This window comes from Canis lupus, chromosome 14, assembly GCF_011100685.1.
Source record: "Canis lupus familiaris isolate Mischka breed German Shepherd chromosome 14, alternate assembly UU_Cfam_GSD_1.0, whole genome shotgun sequence".
NCBI classification, from domain to species: Eukaryota; Metazoa; Chordata; class Mammalia; order Carnivora; family Canidae; genus Canis; species Canis lupus.
This window is the reverse complement of record NC_049235.1, coordinates 18,805,364-18,830,657: the sequence shown is the minus strand read 5'-3', so window position 1 is coordinate 18,830,657 and position 25,294 is coordinate 18,805,364. Positions and strand designations below refer to the sequence as shown.

The 25,294-nt window shown below is 35.7% G+C and overlaps 1 protein-coding gene across 4 annotated transcripts in view; it reads right to left on the bottom strand.

Annotated features, from left to right (window-relative positions):
* Positions 1-1,912: 1,912 nt before the first annotated feature.
* The window catches only part of VPS50 (VPS50 subunit of EARP/GARPII complex), a 132,521-nt gene continuing 109,139 nt past the window's right edge, over positions 1,913-25,294 (bottom strand). For 3 of the 4 annotated variants that reach the window (XM_038556829.1, XM_038556830.1, XM_038556831.1), the window contains 7 exons: positions 21,945-22,025; positions 14,035-14,183; positions 12,932-13,028; positions 11,723-11,881; positions 7,649-7,770; positions 5,473-5,662; positions 1,913-3,166 (listed from right to left, as the gene is read on the bottom strand). In XM_038556829.1, the coding sequence (XP_038412757.1) occupies positions 3,047-3,166; positions 5,473-5,662; positions 7,649-7,770; positions 11,723-11,881; positions 12,932-13,028; positions 14,035-14,183; positions 21,945-22,025 (918 nt within the window). In that variant the 3' untranslated portion in view covers positions 1,913-3,046. The remainder of the gene's footprint in view (positions 3,167-5,472; positions 5,663-7,648; positions 7,771-11,722; positions 11,882-12,931; positions 13,029-14,034; positions 14,184-21,944; positions 22,026-25,294) is intronic. The other variant, XM_038556832.1, reaches the window with a different exon arrangement.

The following is a 25,294-nucleotide window of genomic DNA, read 5'->3' as shown; positions in this document are numbered from 1 at the left end:
AAATATGCAGAAAGCTTCAATGATCTTAATATTTATAAAGATCATACCAGAGTATTAATAATTTTTTGTCATTAAGCATTCTCAAGAGTTAAGTACCATTTGTTTTAACTACTAAGTGTATTAAAATTACCCATAAGGATTAATATAGAAATATAAATATTTTTCATCTGGACTTCTTGATTTTGCTCTGGGCACAATTTGTATTTCATCTTCAGGTCCAATTATTCATTACAAAAGATAACTATGCTTTCAAAGTGAATTGAATTACAAGTCCTTTTTTATGACTACATTTCAGTGAGCAGGTAAAGCAGCATCTATTCAATCTAACTTAACGTTTCACTTTAGCACTCAGCTAAATAGAAATTTTCAAAGGAAATTATGCTTAAAGATATGGTAAAATACCTTATGGTCCTGGCTTCAAGCAAAATACTGTTTCATTTTGTAAGTTGAGCAAATGAGCTTACTAGTCAAAGTGAACTTATAAGATCTCTGTGGGGGCTTTATAAAATGAAGCAAACTCATTCATATGATTACTATATATCTCCTTAGCATCTTTTAATGCAAGACAATGCATTTATAGAAATCATCATTCTTTTTCAGGGGATGCTATTTTACTATGCTCCCATATCAACTTAAATCTTGAATTTCATAGGACATTTTCACATAAAATGTCAAAGTTAAGGAAAACTCAGACACACAAAAAATTTTTATAATAGTAAAGATTTTGGAACACAGGTAATTCCACTTATATTCTCAAGCTTTTCAATTCTATTTATCTTAAAACTAGTCTCACAAAATGTTATACGGTTATAATTCATTATCACTGCATCATGTATCTGAGAAATGTCTGGTAACTCTTGTTATTACGTAATTTCACAACTCAAGTATCCTGTTACTGTTTTGATGTTAATGAGCACTTATTAAGCTACTTTGAAATGGGGAAAAAAATAAAAGCTTTTTCAAAAGTATTTATCAAAGCAGAGTAAGAGGTAAGTTAAAAGGTCTGTCAAACTGCATGGCTGATTCCCTAATAAGTAATTCTTTTGTATCAATTCCTATCATCCTGGAAAACACTCTACCGGGCAGGTGATTGCTGTTCATACTACCTAGGGCAAACCAAACTAGAAATTAAAGAAAGCCAACTATAACATCCATGTTAAAGAGAAGAAATAAGCAGCTCCTAATCAACTGAGAAATAAATGAGACTGATTAGCTCTTTGTGTCCAGCTGAATATGTCATTTAAGCACGAGGACCAAGCTTTTTTCATATTTGTTTTCTTCCAGTGGCTGCATATGGATAATGGCTACTGGCAAAATCGGCCTTATGAGTACACACTCTAATGCCACAAGCAGACCATTACAGCATCAAGCTCATATCTTTTTATGAGAAGGAAGTTTTTCTGACAATATTGACAGTAAATGAACTACAAAGTGTGAGGCTGAAAACAAAATACTCATTGTACAGACAAACACACTAACACCCACACAGAGATATATTTTAAAAGCGCTTTGCATTATATCATGCCAGTTATGAACATCTGCAGGGACTGGCAGACACTGAGTGGCAATCACCTCCTTATTCACCTCCGTGCTTGATCACATGCCACCCTTTGCCCTCCACTTCAGCATCTCAGTTCCTGTGATAGGAAGACTCACAGAGGACACAAGGCCTGTTTCTCATGAGATGATGCTTCAGAATTCTGTGAGCTATTCATGTTACAGGTTATACCCAGTAAACCTGTACCAATACCACACAAATTTAAGAGTCTTCTACTCTCCAGTAACAAAGAACATGCAAAAAATTCCTTATCAGACAGTTGGCAGGAGTGCATGGGAAACTGACTTTTATGTCATATATGTTGATAGATCTCTGGTTTCAAAGCAAAGTACACAGTTACTAAAAACTAATTAACTGAGTTCCAAAGTTTATTCCTTGCTAGCTTACATTATTTTACGTCTGTGATACAAAGCAGATATCTAAGTAAGGTGAATATATGATCATAAACTTATGCTTGACTATTATCAGTTCTTTCCCTAAGTCAGCTAAACCAGGTTTTCCCGTCCTAAGACAAAAGCAGAATTCAAAGAGAGCAACGCTTATGTGAAAAAATGTCCCACATTTTAAAAAGGAAGAAAGGAAGGAAGGAAGGAAGGAAGGAAGGAAGGAAGGAAGGAAGGAAGGAAGGAAGGAAGGAAGGAAGAAAGGAAGGAAGGAACTAAGAAAGAAAGGAGGAAGAAAGAAAAAAGAAAAGAGAAAAGAAAAAGGGAAAAAAAATCCTATAATCACTACTCTAGGTGCTACTCAGGCTCTGAAAAGATAGACGAAACTACTTTTCACCACTGGTACCAGGACATAAGATCATTAAAATTAGAACACAACGAAAAATTCCATTACAGTTTCATAAACTCTGCTTGCTGTGGAAAAATATCAAAATTTAGTCTCACATAGGCAGATCATGTTAGAGTATAATATTTATTCAATTTCATCATTTATGATCACTGTTATAACCAAATTAACCCCAACATAAACTCTGACATTTAAAAACACAGAGAACATACTGATTTTTCAACTATTTTGCTTATGTATACTTTTCAATTTTCATGCAGAGCTCATAATTAGGAGATGCTATACATAAACCCTCTCATTTATATATTAAGAACCAAGTAGAGAGGGCAAAAAATATCAACATAAATTCATTCTCCAAGAACTGCCCATGGATGTATTATTATCACTAAGCATATACTTACAGTATATTCCTCAGTAAAATGTGTAATTGTAGTCACAGAACAATACTTATGACAAGGCAATAATATACTTTCAGAAAAATAATACAACAAATGAGACTTAAGAGTTGAAGAGAAGGACCAGAGCATATAAAAGTCATTTCAGAACACCACACAAATTTCAGTGTTTTCCACTTTCCAGTTGGAAAGTACATGCACAAAGATTTCTTAGCAGACAATAGTCAAGAGTGCATGAAAACTGGCTTTCATGTCATATGTGTTGAGAGAAGATCAATGCCATTGAGAAAAAAGAATGTATTCTTTATCTTTTAGGTCTGTCTATATCATCTATAGCAGCGAGGAGTTTTTGTCTTGCTTTCTTATTGATATGAGATCCTAGGCAAACATTTACCAGATTGGTCAGCTGCTTCGTTGAATATTCCTGCTCGAGGTACATTGGGGGGGCGAGGAGAGAGAAAAAAAAGATCCAAATTTAGTACACTGAAAGACATATTTGACCAATGCACAGAAAAGAACACGCAGATATTTAGTTTTCAGTGGACAGTGACTGAGCACTACAAGTCAGTGAAAAGCAGGGGAAATCATACTTTGAGACATGGAAGATAAATTGTTTACTGAGCTGTAATAATCATAAGGACACTGCAGGACACATTTGAAACAGAAAGGAGTAGTTTCTTCAATATGGCAAAATAATCTGCCGTGCCTATGCTTTTGTTACTTTTAAGACCAGACACTTTATGCTTGTTTCTGTGGCAGTCTTTATTAAGTTATTAAAATATACTGACCTCTCAAATTTTTAAAATGCTACTAAGTAATTATTTTCTGGCACTCTACATTTTGCAAACATTTTAGGCGAAAGAAAAAAATCTCTAACCACAGAACAACTTTTCTAAGATATGACAAATGAGTAGAGTAACCAGGATCAGAAAGTTACTGGCTTTTAAACCCTCATGTTGCCATTGTAGCTAGTAAGTAAAATTAAGACTATGTCTTTTATGCTGTACAAATCTATTTGGTTCCCAAATTTCGGATAATGAGTTGTTAGGGTAAGAATGAATAAGGATTTACCAGAAAGGTTTGCATATTGATCTGGTTCTGGAGGATGAACAAAAAGGGTTCAGACATGGAAACAGAGTTCTATACTACCATCTAATAAGAAAAGTCACCTGTTGTCATTGGAGTTATAACCACTAAACAGACAATTTCAAAATATGAAAAAAGGTTCATTTTAAAAACTCAGAAAGCTACTCAGTTTCTGTATCTGAGCTCTGAGAGCATCTGGTAGCATCTAGTAAATTCTCTTAATCAGTCAGCATTTAACAAGTATCCACTGTCATCAAGCACTGGGCTAGACACTGTCTTAGAAGATGGGGGCAGTCGGCTCCCAAAAAAATTTCACTGAATTACAAATACCAGTTAAAGTTCTCATAAGATATTAAGCTAAAAATTTTGGTTCACTATATTAAGAGAAAAAACTCAAAAATGGGGATCATTCTTGCATCAAATAACATATGTCTAAGACCTATGCTTTATCCCCTTGGTTACTTGTCCTTTTTCCCCCAGACCCCTTCCACAGGAGTGACTTCCAAGTGTTTACAGCTTACTTTACTAAATGGATTCCAGCAACATTCAGCAGTCCATCTGTTCCTGGTTTAGTATTCTGGCTTTCAAATGTCAGAAGTCAATGGGACTAAAATGGATGACATTTTTCTCAATTCTGATGTACTGATAAAAATCATTGAAAATAATATGTACATTTCTACTTTGCTCCTAAGGATCTGGAACTGACCTACAGTGGGCACATTTACACAAAACTCAGGCTAATATTCATTTCATTTCTCTAGAGTATTAAAATCAGATAGGATGAGCCTGATAAGGCAAATATAAATAATTCCTTATTTCCTTACCCAGATGAAATAACAATCTACTTAGCTTTTACCCATGATGTTTACAGCATAAGTAAATGTGATCACTAGAGTTAGTGAAGGAATAAAACTAGGTGATAATTTTAATACTTGCCATATTTTCTTTTCTTTTTTTTTTTTACTTGCCATATTTTCATTTTCTATCTCCACATATTGCCTTACCTAGACAAACAGTAGAACAATCATATAGGAAAGCTCCCCATATTGAGCATGCTCTGGTGAAATATGTTGCATTAAACAATGCCAAAAATTCAGCATCTTAAATAACACCTAATAAATAATATTTTTCTCTACTTATCTATATATCCACACAGAAGAAAAATGACCCCATCTATACTCAAGGTAAAATCTAACGCAGGAAGAAGTTAAATTTAGTCATTTAAATATTAATACACCTAATCATCACTAATACATGTCAGTATGATGCCAATTCATTGTTGAGGACCATAAGATTTAAGTTATAGAATAGACATTAGCTTGTGAATCACAAGACAACGTTGCTGTCTTCAATTTGTCTTGATGTTAACCAATGCCAGGCTTTTCCCACAACACAGCTGCAGGATAAACACAGCTAAAGTTCAGGCTCTGGCTACCTTTTCAGATAATTACTGTTGCAGTTTGGAGAGGTCTCAAAAGGATTTGATTATGCAAAGGGCATTGCATAGACACAGTGCAAATATGGTAAAGAATCAGCTGTTGCTTTACACTGCACTCTCACGATTTTGAATTATATAATACAGCAGACAAGAACAGCACAGAGGAAAAGGAATAGAAATCCAATGGACTGCTTTCCAGCTCTCACCCTGTGCTCTTTGATCCAGCGTTCCATGTCATTCTCAGTTAGGTAGTAGGCTTTAATATATGTCTCCACAAATTCTTTATCAGGAATGGGTCTAATATCTGTTAGTTTTTCAAGTTTCATTAAAAACTGTTGAAAATCCAATTGCATCAGGGCACGACCCTCATTACTACACTTCTTGACGTTGGCATATCTAAGATATACAATAATAATAATAAAAAAAACAGAAATGATAGGATGGAAAAAGAAATCTGTAGGTACTTAAACTCTATTTTAACCCATATCTCGACAGATTCTCCAGAAATGAGAGGATTATAGGAAAAAGAGCACAGGAGTCTTGTGTTAGAAGGACTGGGTTCAGCGGGGGCCCCAGCACTCCATACTCATTTTACCAATGGGGCCTCAGCTTCCCCGTTTGCTAAGCAAAGAGATCCACTAACTGCTTAAGTTTTTGGCTGCTCTACAGTTCTCTCCCCCTGTCAATTAACATAATTATCTGTAAGAAAGTAAAACTGGTATTCCCGGAAATCTGGCTGCCAAGATTATTTATAAAAACTAAGCTATGGGGATCCCTGGGTGGCGCAGCGGTTTGGCGCCTGCCTTTGGCCCAGGGCGCGATCCTGGAGACCCGGGATCGAATCCCACGTCGGGCTCCCGGTGCATGGAGCCTGCTTCTCCCTCTGCCTGTGTCTCTGCCTCATTCTCTCTCTCTCTCTGTGACTATCACAAATAAATAAAAATTAAAAAAAAAAAAAAAAAACTAAGCTATGAACACTCCAAAGTAATCTTAGTTTCATAAAACTGTTCAATATTGTAACTGCTGGATGCAGAGGAAACAAATGCAGTAATTCCCCCATGAACAGTCAGCTAAACCTAAGAAATGTGTGAGCATATAAGCAAAAAAGGGACATACATAACTTGTCATACACTTTATAGACTTCTTCTGACACCCCACACTCCTGAAAACTGTGTGTTCTAGGGTAGAGTAGTAATAAGAATGTATTAACCCTAAGAGTACAACATGTGATTACTCATAAGTCAGTGCCTCAATCCTTCAATAATAGAAAACATGGAGAATCCAACCCTAAGAATTAGGCACTTCCCCTAAGGAAATTTGCCAGGAATCTAAAGCACATATTATTTGAAGTGATCAGGCTTCTTCTTCTTCTTTAATAAAAAAGTATTTTGCACAGAAATATAACATTATTCACTTTTCTACTTTATTAAACAAATTTATTAAAAATACTTTTCAGTCATGACTATTGACACTGAGCCATTCTGTGATTTACAACGCTGTTGGTTTCAAAACAGAGTGGCAAAAGTGTTGGCGGCTTGTCACCGTTCACCTCCCCACTCTCTAATACCTTCTTCTTTATATCAAAGAAGAGCTTAAAAGAAATCAGATAAACGACAATGTGGAAATTCAATTGATGTGCAATTCCAGACCACTATGAACAGTCTTTGAGACTGCAGCTTGCTTTCCAGCAAGCTTTTATAAGCTTTCTTATATTCTAGATGTAAGCCTGGTCTCTGAGTAAGTGGGAAAATTAGTACTGATAGATCTTTAAAGTCAACATATGAAAGATTTATACAGTTTATAATGATATAATGATACCACTAACAGACAGTGGTTATGAAGCCTGATTTTGCCATCAGAAGTTCATAAACCTTCTTGGTGTTGGAAAACTATGTGAACTTAGACAAGTTATTTAACCTCCTTGATTTTCTGAAGCAAGGTTTTCTCCTTGAGAAAACAGAGAATAATGGTTCCATCAAAGAGTTTATGTTAGGGTTCAGTGATAAAATCCTGTGAGGTATTTGATCCAGTAAATGACACATGGTGCTCAATAAATGTCATGGATAATCATCATCATAATAATTATAGGTAATAATAACTATTATGAGTTTAACTTTCAGATAACCATGAGATGCTACTTTCTACACTGCTCTACTAGGTGGTTCTAGGTAACCACCTAGAAAAGAAAGCTCAGATGGAGAAGGCACACTGGGGTATAAGGGTTCTTCAATTATATTCTAAAGTCAAACCTCAGTTATTACAGGATTGTCTGCTATCTATGACTTTCTCTACCTATTATCTCCAATAATGATAACATGCAATGTTTTCTATGTATTATGCTTGATCATTGAAGACTCAGATAATGCTTTCATGAAAACTTACCCTTCCACAATAGTTCTGTTGGCCAGCCGTATACAGTGTTCCCAAAGTATATTAGACACGGGCAGAGGTATCCGAACTCTCTTAGAAACCTCATTTAACCTCCTGTTAAATTGCTCAAATTCCTAAGAAGACAAAAATCATGGCCATATGTGAATATAATTATAATGTCACATTGCTTTCCAATCTTACCAGCAAATAAAAAGATTTAGAAAGACTCAGAATCAAACCAAGTAAAACAAAGAGAAAGCAAAAGGTAACTTGAACTTAGAATGAAGAGGGTTTTTTTTTAAGTATATCAAATTGAATAAACTATGTTGTGATACAGAGTATACTACATTTCACCTCAAAGGAGATATATATCATTAACAGATTAAACAATGCTAACATGTTCAAATGCTTCTTCATCTAAAATTTTTCCGCAACTGTCGGCATGGATTAAAAGAGCGTAATAACCTAACATGTCTTTAAAATTATCTTCAAGAAACCCAGGTTAAAGAAATATTTTGATAAGCTTTCAACTCAGAGTGAATCATGAACCATTTGTAATTTAAGGCTATACTCACTCCTTAGAGAACAATTGGATAAATTATCCTCTTTCCTACACATTCTTTACAAGTAAATATATTATTATATTCTGAATGATTTGAAAGTCATATAATAGCTGCAAATTTTAAATACAGGAAATAATAAAACAAAATACTTCCTGTTTCCTACAGGAAAACTGAGTATTTTTATTACTTATTAGTAACTTTTATGATACCACTCCACTAAAAATAAAAATATATGAAACTAACTTAGACAAATCCTAACAATTACATGAGAGCAGGGCAGCCCAGGTGGCTCAGCGATTTAGCGCTGCCTTCAACCCAGGGTGTGATCCTGGATACCAGGGATCAAGTCCCGTGTCGGGCTCCCTGCATGGAGCCTGCTTCTCTCTCTGCTTTTGTGTCTCTGCCTCTCTCTCTCTGAGTCTCTCCTGAATAAATAAATAAAATCTTAAAAAAAAAAAAAAAAAGAAAGCAAATGGTTTACCCTTCAATAAATGTACTTCTAGTTTCTTTGGACTATTATCATCTAAATACATTAATTTACAAAAGTAAATGCTATCGACCCTTCCTTAACAATACGTTTCGGCAGCCCTGGTGGCGCAGCGGTTTGGTGCCGCCTGCAGCCTGGGGTGTGATCCTGGAGACCTGGGATCAAGTCCCGCATCGGGCTCCCTGCATGGAGCCTGCTTCTCCCTCTCCCTGTGTCTCTGCCTCTCTCTCTGTGTCTATGAATAAATAAGTAAAATCTTTAAAAAAAAAAAAAAAACAATACGTTTCAAATAAATTTAATAGGTTTAAAAATGAGATTTTTTTTCTTTAGTTTCCTCAGGACAGTAGCTACACAATGCTTAACAAGTCAAGACTGATATGTGTTCAAATTCTCTAATAACATACCAGAGGGAAAAAAATCTAATATAATCATCACCACTCAAGCTACCACATGATTACTTATTATCCTTTTCCTCTTTTGCTAATCACAATTTTTTGATGATTTATTTTTGACAGTTAATTGCTTTTAATTATATGAAAAAGTGAATTTTAAATCCACTAAGCTTACTTTTGAAAATCAAAGTTAAATAAGTATCTTTATCCTCTTCATGTTATGAATCTAGTAGAACACTAGTATTTGCTATTGCATTTATGCTTCACTGCAGTAAACTCTGCTTTAGATTTCCAGTCACGATTCAGTATTTTCCACTAATATTTAAAAAATAAAGTTATATCCTGGACCACCTGGGTGGCTTAGTCACTTAAGTATCTGCCTTCTGCTCAGATCAGGATCCCAGGGTCAGTGGGGAGCCTGCTTCTCTTTCTTCCTCTTCCCCTCCCTCTCACTCATGGTCTCACTTTCTCTTTCTGTCTTAAATAAATAAAATCTTTAAAAAATATAAAGTTATATGTTAACTGTAAACAATGTCATTCTACTCATTGCTAAATTAAATGTTCAAGAATGCTTGTTAAATGAACAATAAAAACACTTCATTTTACTTAAGATTTTTGGAGGCCAACAAATGCAGATTGCTTTTTACCTAAAGGTTTAGACTTGGAAAAGTAATAGCATGAATAGAAGTTATATAAAAGCTTTCTTAGGAAAGAAGGTTTGAAACTCCTAAAAACTGGGTTCATGTTAATAATCTGAATAACATTGGTTCTTTCTTACAATATTAATGTTTCTTATAATTAAAAATAACGAGGGGCACCTGGGTGGCTCAAATTGGTTGAGCATCTGACTCTTGGTTTTAGCTCAGTCATATCTCAGGGTTGTGGGATCGAGCTCCGTCCAGCTCAGTGTAGAATCTGCTCGAGACTCTCTCTCTCTCTCTCCCTTTCCCCGCGTGCACACATACACACACACACTTTCTCTCTCAAGTAAATAAAATCCTAAAAAAAAAAAAATAACCAAAGCAAGTAGGCTCCTTTAGAATACATATTCACTGAGTGCAGAAATCTTTCTTCTTGCATCCCTATGAGTACCATGGTTAGCATGCCATTAAAAAATGAAATCAACTTTTCAAAAACAAAATTGTTTAAAAAAAAGATGCATGATTATTTATAAATTATATTTGTATCACATTCCAAATTAAAATTCCCAATTGAAATATCATGGGGGTCCTAGAAATCAAAGTTCTCCCAAGGTGGCAATTACAGAGCACCTTTGTCACTCACCCCTTAGACCTGACACTAACCCCTAGACACTGCTAACTGATCTTCCACCCTTAGTTCCCAAGTCTGGGGACAACCTTGCAGTCTCCATCACAGAGCTCAAAAAGGTACCAGGCAGAGAGAGGAATTCCACTGCTGTTTTTTTTTTTTCTTTTAAGATTTTATTTATTTATTCATGAGAGACACAGAGAGAGGCAGAGACATAGGCAGAGGGAGAAGCAGGGAGCCTGATGCAGGACTCAATCCCAAGACTCTGGGATCATGACCTGAGTCAAAGGCGGATACTTAACCACTGAGCCACCCAGGTGCCTCCTGATATCTATTTTGATCTTTGGCTTTGCTTATTGGTTTGCAAGTGTCCCCAACTACCATCTGTTGCCCTGGACTAAGCAAGTAAAAATGTTTGTGTGAACAAGATAAAAGTCAGGATCTTAAGAAGGGCCAATTTTCTTTTCACTGACAAATATGAAAAATAAGACTTTTCTGAAAGCAGTTTTCATCTCCTCAGATGCTCTTTCCTCACCTGACATACACATGGCTTATCTCCTGGCTTCCTTCGGGCCTCTACCCAACTCTCACTTTATCAGAATCCTTTTCTGACCACACGTAAATAAACAATATTGCCCCTAACCCACCCCCTGCCACTCTCTATCCCTCTTCTGCTGCTTATTTACTTGTTCACAGGACTATTCATTATCTGACATATTTTATCATAACTTGTTTCCCTACTGGCACATAAATTCCTTGAGGGCATGTAAGTTCCTTAATTCACAACTATGTTGTCAGCACCTAGATCAGTGTATTGCACGTGTCAGGTGATCGACAAATATCTCCTGATGCATAAATGATTAAAAAAATGTACAATTCTTCCCAGAAAACTTTTATTTTATTTTCTTTTATTTTTTCCCAGAAAACTTTTAAATTTGAGTTTTAAATGCAAAAATTTTGCATGACATGTTGCAAAAGTAATGTGATTTCTGGAAATAACAACAACACCACCGAATCATCAGGGGCCTGGTCTCTTGGTAATAAATCCATATAACTACAGATATAACTTCTAATGAATAGAAATATCTCTTGTCATCATAGCCATCGTTATTGAAATTACTTAATATGAAAGTCAGCCAAGGCATGCCAATCAAACTCTAATTCAAGACAGGATATTAGTGAGCAAAAACAAAAAATTTCTTGGGTCTTAAAGAACACAAAATTCAAAAAGCAAATCTGTTCCAATTCAGGGGCTTTAATATCATGATGTTAGAGATGTAATAACTATAATCTCACTACTTGAGAGCAAGTACAATGACAGGAATAGTTTTCCTGGTGGACTCATCTTTAACAAAGGCCTTTCTCGCGTACTTGCCTTTAGCAGTGCATCTACATAGATGTTGTGCTGTGACATAATTTCTTTTACATCCCACTTCACATTAGCCATTAGGAGCAGCATCTGTTCATAATCAATAGCTTTACCGGCTACGATCCAATAAATTGGTTTGCGTAGTTCACTGGCAGTTGAAACTGTCTGAAATAAATTTCACAGAAAGGAAGACAAATATTTACTAAAAGTATCAAATTTATAAAAAATATTTTATGCCTATTTCTAGCATACATCACATCTAAAAATAAAATATATATACTATATATCTTGAGATTTAAATTACGAAAACACTTTTGTTTCTCGGCAAAGGTCTCAGAAAACATAATTTTTAGACATACAACCAACTTGAGGCCACTGATAGCATAACAATAAAAGAACCGTGGATTTTTCAGAGATGAGCAAATATTTCTCATGTTTGTTTTTTTTTTTTTTTCACTTCTCTCCATTTCCACTCCAACTGCCCCATCTCAAGATTTCATCATCTCTCAACTGTATTTCTGTAGGATCCTTCAAGCCGGTCTCCCTGCCTGGAGGCCTGCCATCTACTGCTGCCAACCACTCTTTCTAAAACACACTGTCACACCACTTAAACTGTTTCAGGTCCTCTGGGACCTTCCCAGTACTCTCAAAATAGAGTCCACCTCCTGGCTGAGAGCACCATGACCATGCGGCTCCTGCTTTATTACTCCAGCCATCTCTAGCACCACTAGCCCTCTTCTCTGCTGTGACAATCAGAGTTTTTTTCCCCTCAGCCACTTACATGCACCATGCTTTCGCTCACTGGCTGGTCTTCACAGAAGCCATTCCCTTAGTTTGGAATATATTACCAATGTAGCTGGCTGCTCGGTTTAAATATCCTTCCTCTAGACAGTCTTTCTAGGCAACCTTTTCCTCCCTTCCTTCTCCAGCCAAGATTAAATACCCTGCTGCTGTTTCTTTCCTCTTATCATACTTTATTGTAAATAGTTTTTTTTTAATTGTAAATAGTTTTAATGGGTTCTCTCTCTCTCTCTCTCTCTCTCTTTCTCATTAGACTAAAAGTTATGCAAGGTACTCAGGAAGTATTTAATACAAGAATTCATGAGTGAATAAGCACATTCTAATCATTCTCCTGGAATTTGGAGACTGGTCATTAGTGAAAAAACCCAAGATAATGTGCTCACAACTGAAGTGACATCCAAGAGTATCTCTGACCTGAGAATAAAACTGCTGGAGAAAGGGCTTTTTGACTGCAGGCATCACAGCATCCAGATGAGGCTGAAGGAACTCAAACTGTTCAGCCAAGAATACCCTAAAGGGAATAAATAACCCACCATGAAAGCAAAGTGCAGGATCCACAGCCTGTTAATACTTTTATATAAGTAATCATTAAGATCTCTAAGCAAAAGTTCAACCATTACAGTTCTTTTCCACTTGAGTGAACTATCTGGTAGTAGCTCATTTACAACCTACACGGAATGTGAGCAGAGGTGGAAGAAGGGTAACTTCCAATCAACTGCTCTGGGAACCACACGGTGCAGAGCTATGCTGTTCTGCAGGCAACACAGGGGCACAGACCACATGAAAGACTGAAGAAGAAATACAACAGTATTGTTTGCAAAGATTTCCTGTAAAGGATCCCATTAAATTATAGAGAACAGATACTTGAATTCACAGATTTAACATCTGGCATTTCTTATAAGTAACCTCATGCAACCAACCGTAACTTGGCTGAGACATACATGTGAACTTCCGGTCAGGAGGCTGGTGTGCAAGAGTGTAAGTCATTTGCCCGGAGGACTGCCAGCAGCTGCCCTGTTTTTCCCTATGTTTTGTTATGTACACAAAAGCTCTTAAGTTTACTGGACTACATTTTATGGAAGATCATGCGCTTCACCCGTATTAAAAATTGGAGGATTTAATAAAGGTCAAGAAGCATTCTTGCTGATGTGAAGGGCTGACTATATTTAACACTAAACTGACAATGTAACTAGTTTCTTCAGAATCATAATTTAATAGGAAAATATAAAATATGCTATAGTTTGTTTTTTTTTTTAACTTTTAACTTTAAAGCATGGATCATGTTGCTCAGGACTGAAACCTAAAAGATTTCCTTTCTTCCATATATGTAACTGAAAACCAACCATGCAGTTTTAAAAATCGATTGGTAATCTATTTTAGGACACACTCCTCAGAAATACATTAAGTGACACTCAGAAGTGGAAGATGGATAAAGCTAGAAATCTAGTTTTACAATGCTTACTTTTATAACTTTTCTTAAATACTTAAAGGCAAAGCAACTGTTTTTAAGAACTTACAAGGATTCTGTGGCTACCACTCTTTCCGCCAGCCCATATAATGTATCCCCAGATGTCAAAACCACTAGGTGACTGAGGTGTGGGCTTGGTACCTTCTCTTTTCTCTCTTCTGCTGCGGTAAGGGTGGCGGTAGGATCAGCTGAAACTTCCTGAAATACAACACACAGCCTGAAATCAAATCTAATAGCAATAAACCATGTGGTTTTATAAAACTGGACCTATAATTAAAACACTTTTAGGCATACATGTTAATTACATTTAGTTTCTCTTCTTTCTTTTCCTTCTTTTATATTTTCTAACTGCTGGAAATTTTCTTTTTATACTAAGTGAAAATGATCCAGCTCCACGTGCTATTATCTGCACATGACCTAAAATTGGCCAACACAAGCCATCTTTATGAATTGGCAGATGTTTTATAGAAACAATAGTGAGATGCCCCTCAGGAACCTGTAAATGAGAAAAGAGAGCCTCTGGAGGATTGAGCTGGTACATTCCAAAATTATGATGTGATTAACCATTTCACATCCACACTTTAATCAAGGTAACTTTGGTATAATCTCAAGAATGCAGGACTAGAATGCATTTATAAACTGAAACTGACCTAACTGCATTGTAGGTGTCTGGGGCCACATTACTAATGGTTAATGAGAATAAAAGAAAGGGATGCCTGGAGAGCAGAGTGTATTGAGCTTTAAAAGATCTTCCAAGAAAACTGTGGAACAAAAATTGGATACAGACAAATCTAAAAGTATACAAAATGTAAATTTAGATTATTTCTTAAATCAATTACATAGTCACACATCTCTAACACTTGCCTTATAAATGAAAAAGACATCAAATGCACAGGACTCTGGAAGCATAACAGGTTTATAAATTTAGCAAAATGGAATTAAAACATTGCAAAACTTCCAAGTTATAAAATACTTTTATTCTTCTTTAGTTTTTTTTTTATATCCTATCTTCTACTAAGGATATTATTTCTCTTCAATCTCTAATTACTTAATTAGCATTTAAAAGTTTTTTGGGGAACTGTACTTTCTCTAAGGGAGAATCAAGATAAGGAAGCTATGCAAGTTAATCAATGTCACTGCTCCATTATTTACTTCCTTCTACTAAAACAGAAATCACCCTCTACTGCATACACACACACACAATGTCACAAAATTTCATACTGTTTGGTACCAACTGGTTGCCTGTGCTATTTCATTTAATGCTGGTGGTTATGTAATCACTATCTACCACACTACCCAAGTTAGAAACCGTGGATCATTCATGCTTCCCCACCCTCATCATGCCTAAACACACACTCTCCTTTGTTTCTTCCCCCGTCACTGGAGCTTCAGGACCAAGGCCCCACAGCATTCTTAGCAGGGTTAATAGTCCCTGAACTGAGACTTTTCCCTCTGGCTTTTCCTATTTCTACTTCACTCTGCACACAGTTCACTGGCTGATCTTTCTAGAATATCCAAGTGGTCCTTCTAAAATGAAGATATGATCACACCACTCCCCAGTTTAAGTCTCAATTAATTATCCATCCCTATGGACAAAAGTCTAAACTTGTCACCATGATATTACTCCTCTACAGTGATACCAGCTACCCTGCCAGCTTCATTTCCAGGCAATCTTCTATGCCCCTAGAGTCTAAATGCATTGGACTACTGTTATATCTGTCTTACTGACACTCTTATCAGCTCTCTGCTCCTTGTCTGCCTAGCTCTCTACTCCTCGTTTTTTAAGTCTGAGGTCATATTCACCTCCTTTCTATAACTTTCTCAGTCTCCCAAAAATTAGTATCTTACTTGTGTTAATGCGTTAATGCTACCTACACATGTACCTATGTCTTTATAGGGCATAAAGTGTACTTTGTCAGTTGCTTCCTGATCCCTCCACCTCTCTCTGAGTTCTTGGGAGGGTTGAGATCAATTTCATCATCTTTATACCTTAAGACTTTGGCATGCCTTCTGGCATTGGCAGGCCATCAAACAGTTCAACTGATGGATATGATAAAAGAGTCTTTACTTTCCCCTATTAGGCTCTTTCAAGCACATTCCAGTCAGGCTTTCATCTCCCTATTCCAAAGAAACATTTATCAAGGTCCTCAGTGGCATTCTATGGCCAAGTCCAATTGTTAGTTCTGATTACCCATTTTATTTAACCTACTGTAGCATTCTACATGGCTATTCTTGAAAAACTTCCTTTGCTTAGTTTCCAGAGTACATACCCCCCTAGTTTTCTCCTACACCATGAGTCACCTCTTAGATTCCTTTGCTGGTTTGTCTGCCTCTCCCTGACCTTTAAACACTCGAGTGTCCTAGAGTTCAGTCCTCAGTCTTCTCACTCACATTTCACTCACTAAATGATTTCATTCCCCATTTTAAATAACATCCTCATGCCCAAAGCTCAAAATTTACATGCTAGCCCTGACCTCTCTCTTACCCTCAGTTCATTTAACATATCTGAAAACTGAACTCAAATGTGTCCCTCCTAAAAGTCTTTTCCATATCCAGCAATGTCACCTCCATTCTGCAGAAGTTAGGTGTCATCATTGACTCCTCACTTATGGATGGGTCTACCTTCAAAGCAGATATAGAATCTGACCATGTCTCACTACTACTTCCTCTAACACTGGTACAAGCCACCTACCTTATCTCTTTCCTTAACTGTTATGCAGTATAACCAAAATAATTCTATTTTACCTAATTAAGTCAGATCATGTCAACTCTTCTGCTTAAATAGCTTCTGGTCTTCTCAATACCTTCTGGTTTTCCTAAGAGTAAAGTTCAAAGGCCTTATATGGTCTAGGGTCTGGCTACCTCTTTGATTTTATCTATCATTAACTGTCTTACTGGCTTCTTTCTAATTATACTCACCTCTGTGCTGTTCTTGGAATAGGCCAAGCATGGTTCCATCTCAGGGCCTTTGCACTCCTTGTTCCCTCCACATGAAACACTTTTCCCCAAAATATTCCCTCTCTACTAGAAAACAAGTTGCACATAAGTAGGGAGTTTTGTCTGACTGTCCTCTCCTCACCAAAATTGTATCCTCAACTCCCAGACAGAGTCTAGCATCATATATAAAGTGTTCAATAAACAGACACTAAATAAATGTGAAATAAATGAATTCTTATTCAGGTGGCTTACTCCTATTTCTTCCTTCAGGGATTTACATCAATGTCACCTTCCCAGAGAGGGCATGTGTGATCACCTAAACAAAATCATACCCCTTCTCTCCTCTTCCCATCCTTTCCTAGTTCTTTGTAATTCCTGATGTGATCTGACATTAAATTGGATATTCATTTATTCCTTATCTGCCTCTTATACCAGAAGGACCACTCACTGATCTTCTACAAAGTACTTCATCACTTAAAGTGTGTTTGTTGAATGAATTAATAATAAAGATAGCTATCTGTATCCCTTGAGTCTTATACTCTCTCCTCACATAGCTCCCTGCCTTCTATCTACTTCCAATACCCCCTATAATACTCTGTATTTTCTTCTTGGTTCAGAGTTATGCATATTCATCTCCGAGCACATCAGTGGATAGTGAGGAAGAGAACTGAAACCCTGAAACAAGAAAAACTAATAAAGGAATTAAAGGAAGAGTTAACTCACTTGGGCATAATGGCTAAGCTCACCAAAGTGGTCCAATTTTGTAGGAATAGGAATAACTCATAAAATCATAGAAGAAAACTTATCTATGCTCATTTAACCTTTACATTTTTTATACATTCTGAGTAGCTAGCTGTGAGCTTCAGATTGAACCTCTTTCCAATACGGAACTTATAATCCTTTCTGTCTTATACTTCTGCATGATAGAAAGTGCTTTGTTGTGATGCAGCCAAATCTACCTCTCTGAACTATTTTCTGAGTAGAGACTTGGAGAATTATGCTCTACAAGTATATATTAAGCATCAAACATACCCTCTTCTAAAATATTTTGTAACTGACCACCTGAGTGGCTCAGTGCGGTAATCCCTGTCTTCAGCTCAGGTAATGATTATCAGGCTCCCAAGATCAAGCCCCACATCCATTTATTGGGTTCCCTGCTCAGCGGGGAGTCTGCTTCTCCCTCTCCTTCTGCCCCTCCTCCCCAACTCATGCTCCCTCTCTCACTTGTGCTCTCTCTTAAATAAATAAAATCTTTTTTAAAAATAAAGTAAAATAAAGTAAAAAAATATATAGTAAAATAAAATATTTTGTGATTAAACTGACAAAAACTGGTGAACTTTCTGCCAATATTGCACTCAAAATATCTCCAAGATAACCATGAATATTACACATTTATAATAGCAGAGTTACTTTTGAATTTCATTATTTTATGATTAGTATCACTCTCTCTATATATACATTACATATACATATAAAATTTATTTAAAAACTAAAAGATTCTGTGAATGCAGATACTAATTAATTTGGGATAGAAGAGGGAGGTGGTGCTAGAAGGTGGTAGAAGGCAAGGAGAGGTTCTATCTATAGCCTGAGAGAAATTAAGTTTATCTCTGGGTATGACAGGAAAGGCCACAAGCACTCACCCACTTCATTCGTCCTTACCTACTCCTTACCCTCCTCCACAACAAATGTGCTGAACTCCTTCCTTACTGAGCTCTTTCATAAAAACATTCTTGCAGTGATCACTGCAATTGCTGCCCCAACTTCAAAGGGTTTGCATTAGGATACCATTCTTTGTTTCTAGTTAATACTGGTATTTTAGGCATAAAAATTATGGTAATTATCTGCTTAAAAGCTAAAGTCCTGTGTTTACATTAGGGAAATATGCTTGAAGAGAGTCACAAAAATGTCAAGCTGATATAAATAAATGGTATGGGCTTATGGCACACGTCAACAGAAAAGCTCCTAAAGAGGATCAGTGTTTCAGATTATACCAGTACAATAAGGAAAAGATATAAAACCCTTTGAATACTTTGAGAAATAAAACCTTAATCAAAACCTTTAGTTTCACAGTGAAAGCCACAATGCTGACACTAATAATTTGCTACTATAAAGAGAAGCCATTTTGTGGACTTTTCTGGGCTGATTTAAAATATTTTTTTATTATCAAAGATTTTAAGTTAGCCAAAGATCTTAAAGCAAAAAACTTAGCATCACCAAGTAGATAACTAAAAATTCTCAGTTCTGGTACCACTATGACTTACACCAGACTCCTTTTCTTGAACTTCTATTTGATGTGCCATATTTTCTTATTTACATTGAATATATACGATAAATGATTTCAGGTGGCATTAAGACCTGTAATGATTCCATGATACCTTTTACAGCTTGAAAGGGAAGCAAAACTTAGAAAAAATATATGGAGAAAATGAAATTACCAGAAATGTGCTTATTAAACTTTTACCTAACACATAGGGGAAATAGAGGAGAAAGTACAACTTTCATCTAGTGGTTCCAGATTGATTAGCCTATAAATTACTTTAATGGCCAAAGAATGTATTGAGTACCAAGAAACCAATTAATGTTCTCTGCCAACATAGATGCAAATTAATGAAATTAATGAAGTGAAGAAAAATTAATATACCAGCTTTACAAAAACCTGAGATCAAGGTCTAGCAAATGACAAATATATTTTCTAAAATAATAAACCAATGCTTATCAGCATGAGTAATAACTGAACACATAAAACACAGGAAACCAAGAGAAAATTTGAGAAAAACTTCTGTATTGCTACAGAAGCAGTAAACACTCTGGAGAGACCCTGCCAAAAAGGTCAGCATGCCTCACAAACTGGAGAAGGAAGGACTGCTCACATACCCTTCCAATCCGAGATGCAGTCTTAATTTCAGAGATGGTATGGATGAGGACTTGAAGAAAATATATCTTTAAAAGACGAAGTGCCAAAGAAAAAGAGCAGGCATAGCTATCTTTCCATTTATTGGGGAGGGGTTTTTAAAACCATGTTTCTAAATCTAACTACCAGTTCTGGAAAAACTGTATCTAATAAACACAGAACTGGTCAGACAGATGCTACAGATACACTGTTACCCATTGATGGGCAGGAACTGGTTTGAATAACTAGTTTGGTCCCATTGTTTATTCCATCATGATACTTCATTACACACCAGACAGCAAAACCTGAAGCATCAAATCCATGCCTTAAGGATCAAATTTGGAACTGCAGTTTGACAATCATTATAAGCTGGTAACTAGCTTATGATAATGAGAGTGAATGACCCTAGTGGTTAATTTTGACCAATCTTTTTAACAGTAATATTATTATTTCATTATTAAGGAATCTACACATATAACTCTCAAGAAGTCCAGATTACGTTAAGAGTAATAGGTTCTAGAGGTAACTATACCCCACTCTGGACTTTCTGATTCAGTCCATCAATTTCAAGGCTTTCAGCCAGAAACAAGAAAAACTTAAGCTGCAGACTAAGATCTGGAAAACAAGATGTTATGTCAAGGTTATGCTAAGTATCAAACGAAGAAAACCAAAACTGAAACACGGATAATTTCCAAAGGGGTTGAAAGCCAATAGATTTTTACAAAACAAAGACAAAAAACAAACACATAAGTGGCTGGGTCAAACAAGGAGCCTTAACGCTAAACATGAAGATCAGAATTAAATGGATAGCAAAGCCAAGAAAACAAGCCAGGTTAAGCCAGGAGACAAGAAACTCATAGATTGGAGTTTCTTCATTTATTCTACAAACATTTACCAAGAAATGCAGTTTGCTAAGTTAGGTGCTATGAGAAAATATATATAATATGTATTGGGCAGAAAGACCTCCAAATTATAAGGGAGATGGATGAGATGGATACTATGTGATTTTCTCTGTGTAAACAGTACTCACCTGAGACAGGAACCTATGCCTCTTTCATCTTATTCACATCTCTGTTCAGAGACCAGTGTTCTAATCACTCTGCTTCACTTTCTTCTTAGTGCTTCTCAGTATCTGACACTGTATTACAGATCTGCTTTTCTGTCTCTCTGCTTCAATAAAATGTAAGTTCCAAGACAGGAATTACCTGTCCTGTGCACTGATGAATGCCCAACACTACTACCACACCCAGCAAATAATTATTTCAGTAAGTATTTCTTAAAAGAATGATTACATTCTTTTATTAAAAACTTCAGTAGCAGAAGTATATACATAATGAGAAACGATGTAAATGACTGCTTGTTTGGGTAAGTGAAAAAATAAAAAGTCGAAGGGTTAATGTAGATGCAGAGGAATGTTCTAAACAACAAAAATCTCTGGCTACAGTAACACATCGCAGGAAAAAACTGTTAGTTTAAATGCTTATGTTAGCGTAAACACTACAAAGGCTCAGCCCTGTTTTGCTGCCTAATGAATTTTTTTAAAATATGTATTATATCATACAACACAATATTCAAGAATCTGGACCCCTACTGCATAGCTGACTACATCCAAACCTCTTCCTTGAATTTCAAAGCCATTTATAAAATGGTCCTAAACACTCTCTGTAATACGACTCTTCGGTATATACCAGTATCCCAATCACAAAGATGACCAAACTTTGGGCCAGGCCTGCTCCCACCTCAAGACCCTTTCTCAGCTTCTGAACCTTAATTTGAATGTAGGTCTTTCTTTTTCCCACTAACCCCATTCCTGTTCTTCAGAAACTAGCATAAGTCTTACTTCTTTCTTAGTCATTCTCTGAAATTAAGTCTTCGCATAAACTTTTCCTCTCTTTGAGCCGTACTGGATGTATAGCCAACATCATACAACATCATACTCCATGTATGTAAGTTTTTTCTCTCCAAACAGACTGTAAGAAACTTCCATTTACTTCCCTACAAGCATATAGTGTAATACTGAGGACTCAGAAACTCAATATACACATAGACACACATTTATACTTAGTTGATTAGGTGGCTGATTTTTATTTTCTATAACCCAAAAGAATTACTTCCAGTTCATTACTTACCATATCAATAAGGCTTTCTTGTATTCTGTTAAGAGTTGTTCTTAATCTACTACTACTAAGGCCTAGTCCTGTGGATTCCAGCTGAAAAAGAAAAAGAAAGGTATGCTACATCACTTTGAAGATAGGCTCAGTAAACATTTCAGAGTATAGAATTCGCTTTACTGCATCAAAGCCGAAGCATTTATAAACATTCCCATGCAAGAACACAAAGGAGAAGGGACTCTTGACTGTTAAAATGTGAAAGACTAGGGCGCCTGGGTCATGTAGTGGGTTAAGCATCAGACTCTTGGTTTCAGCTCAGGTCATGATCTCAGGGTCATGAGATCCAGAGCCTCACATTGGGCTCTGCATTCATCGAGGAATCTGCTTGTCCCTCTTCCTGCTTGTACTCACAGTCTCTTTCTCAAATAAATAAATAAATAAAAATAAATAAATAAATAAATAAATAAATAAATAAATAAAATCTTAAAAACACAAAAAACATGAAAAGCCAGTTAGTTGGCTCCTTCGGTGATGATTAAATTGATAAATATAAATTTAATTTAGATGTAATCATAGATATATACAGACATCTGGAAAATTGTTAAAATGTTCTATATGAGCCAAAAAATTTAAAACATTCTGAACAGTAAACTATAAAAATATATAGTCTCACCAATTCATTCATATATTCATAATATATATATTATATATACTTGTATATGGCATGAACACACATTTATTGTTCCTCATCCTTTCCTATCTGAGATAGGATGAGAACAAGGAATTACTTATACAACGTATGATAAGCTAAAACAGTTGTATGATGGTGTGGTGTAGTAAAACATGAACTCATTTTGTATGGTTATTTTATTTTATTTTTTAAAGATTTTATTTATTTATTCATGAGAGACACACAGAGAGAGAGACAGAGACATAGGCAGAGGGAAAAGCAGGTTCCCTGCAAGGAGCCCAATGTGAGACTCAGTCCTGGACTCCTGGATCATGCCCTGAGCCGAAGGCAGGTGCTCAACTGCTGAGCCACCCAGGTGTCTCTTACATGGTAATTTTAAATATGCTTTACTTCCATTAGGTTTTATAAACTTTATTCCTTCATTTCCCCTCTTTTTTCATTAGGGTCTTATTTTTATGTAGTTAAATTCAGACACTGCAAGTAAAAATAGTTTGATGAAATTTGGTACTTGTATACAGTCTTATGACCAGTACCCCAATCAAGATACAGAATTTCCCTCACTTTTTAAAAATGTCGTTTGTACTGATTACCTTCCTCCACCCTTAATCCCTGATCTTTCTGTCACTGCAGTTTTGCCTTTTCTAAAATGTCATATAAATGGACTCAAACACATGTAGTCTTTTGTGTTTGACTTCTTTCTTGCATTTAACATGCTTTTTGAGATTCATTCATGTTGTAAGCCTATTAGTAATTCGTGCTCTTTCATTGCTTAATAGTATTCTATAACATGGATATATCACAATCTGTTTACTTATTCAGCAGTTGATGAACGTTTGGGTTCCAGTTTCGGGCTACTTGAATAATATCACTACAAACATTCATGTATATGTCCTTGAGAAGATATACATTTTCTGGGTTTTTTTGGGTAAATATCTAAAAGTGTAATTTCTGGTTTATATAATAGGACTAATTTTAACTTTATAAGGTACTGCAATACTGTTTTCCAGTGGCTGTACCAATTTGCATTTCCATAAACAATGTATGTAAATTCTAGTTATTCTACTTATGGACTGAATATTTGTTGTTCCTTCAAAATTCATATGCTCAAGCCCTAACCTCCAATGAGATGGTATCTGGAAATGGGGCCTTTAGGAGGTAATTAGGTTTAGATGAGGTCAGGGGAGTAGGGCTCCCATAATAGGTTTGATGCCCTTTAAGAGGCATAGCACATAATTTACACTTCTTTTTCTAGTTTCTTAAGGTGGAAGCTTATCATTAACTTGAGACTTTCTTTTTTCTACTACAGGCATTTAAAGCTAGACACTTCCCTTTAAGCACTGATTTAGCTGCATTACACAACTTGATATGTTGTTTTCATTATTTACTTTAAAATATTTTCTAATTTCTCTTATGTTTTCTTTAAACAAATCTTAGAAGTATGTTAATTTCCAAATACTTAGATTTTTCCTAGTTATCTCATTGTTACTGGTTTCTATATTAATTACATTGTTATCACATAATATATTCTTTATTATTTCAATCTCTTAAATTCACTATAACATACTTAATAGCCCACAAAATATGTTCTATCCTGATAAACATATCATGTGCACTTGAAAAGAATATATATCCTGTTGTTGTTAGGTGTGTTGTCCCATAAATATCAATTAACTGAAAATGGTTGAAAGTGTTGCTCAAATCTTCTATGTATTTGCTGATTTTCTGTATACTTGTTCTATTAGTTACAGTGGAGTTTTAAAATTTCCAGCTACAACGGAATTTTGTTTTGTTTTCTCTTGAATTCTGTTGATTATCATCTTATGCATTTTGAAGCTGTTAAGTAGCCACATACACATTTATGCTTGCTATCCCTTTCAACTGAATTGACCTTTAAATTATTATGAATGCCTCTGTCTCTGGTAATATATTTTGTTTTCTAATTTATTTTATCTAATATTAACATAGCTATTGCAGCTTTAAAAAAAAAGACTATTTGAGAGGGAGAGAGAGAAAGTGAGTAAGAGCAGGAGAGGGGCAAAAGGAGAGGGAAAAGCAGACTCCCCACTGAGCGGGAAGCCTGACTAGGGGACTTGATCCCACAACCCCAGGGTCATGACCTGAGCCAAAGACAGACATTTAACTGAGACACCCAGGCACCCCAACCACTGCAGCAAACACTGTTTACATGGCATATCTTTTCAATCCATTTGCTTTCAACCTTATTGTGTTTTTTATATTTAAAGTCTTTGGTTTTGTTTTAATCCATTCTGACAATCTCTGCCTTCTACTTTGAGTGTTTAGTCCATTAACATTTAATGTGATTATTGGCCAAATTTAAAGATACCATCCGTGATATCTCTTTTTTGTTCCTTGGTTCCTCTTTTCTTATCTTTCCTGATTATATGAGTATTTTTTTTTAGAATTCTAATTTCATTTTCCTACTGGTAAAAGAGGTAAAGTCTTCAAAATTATTTTTCATTGTCTCATGAATTACAATATACATTCTTGATATTTCACAACCCATTTACTGTTAAACATATGTTTAACAGTTATTTTTAACATAATATGTAGAAATCCTGCCATATTATAGGTCCATATTCCCCTACATATCTTGTTATAGTTGTTACATGTAATACATTATGAACACCAGAAAATGTGATTTCACTTTTAAACAGCT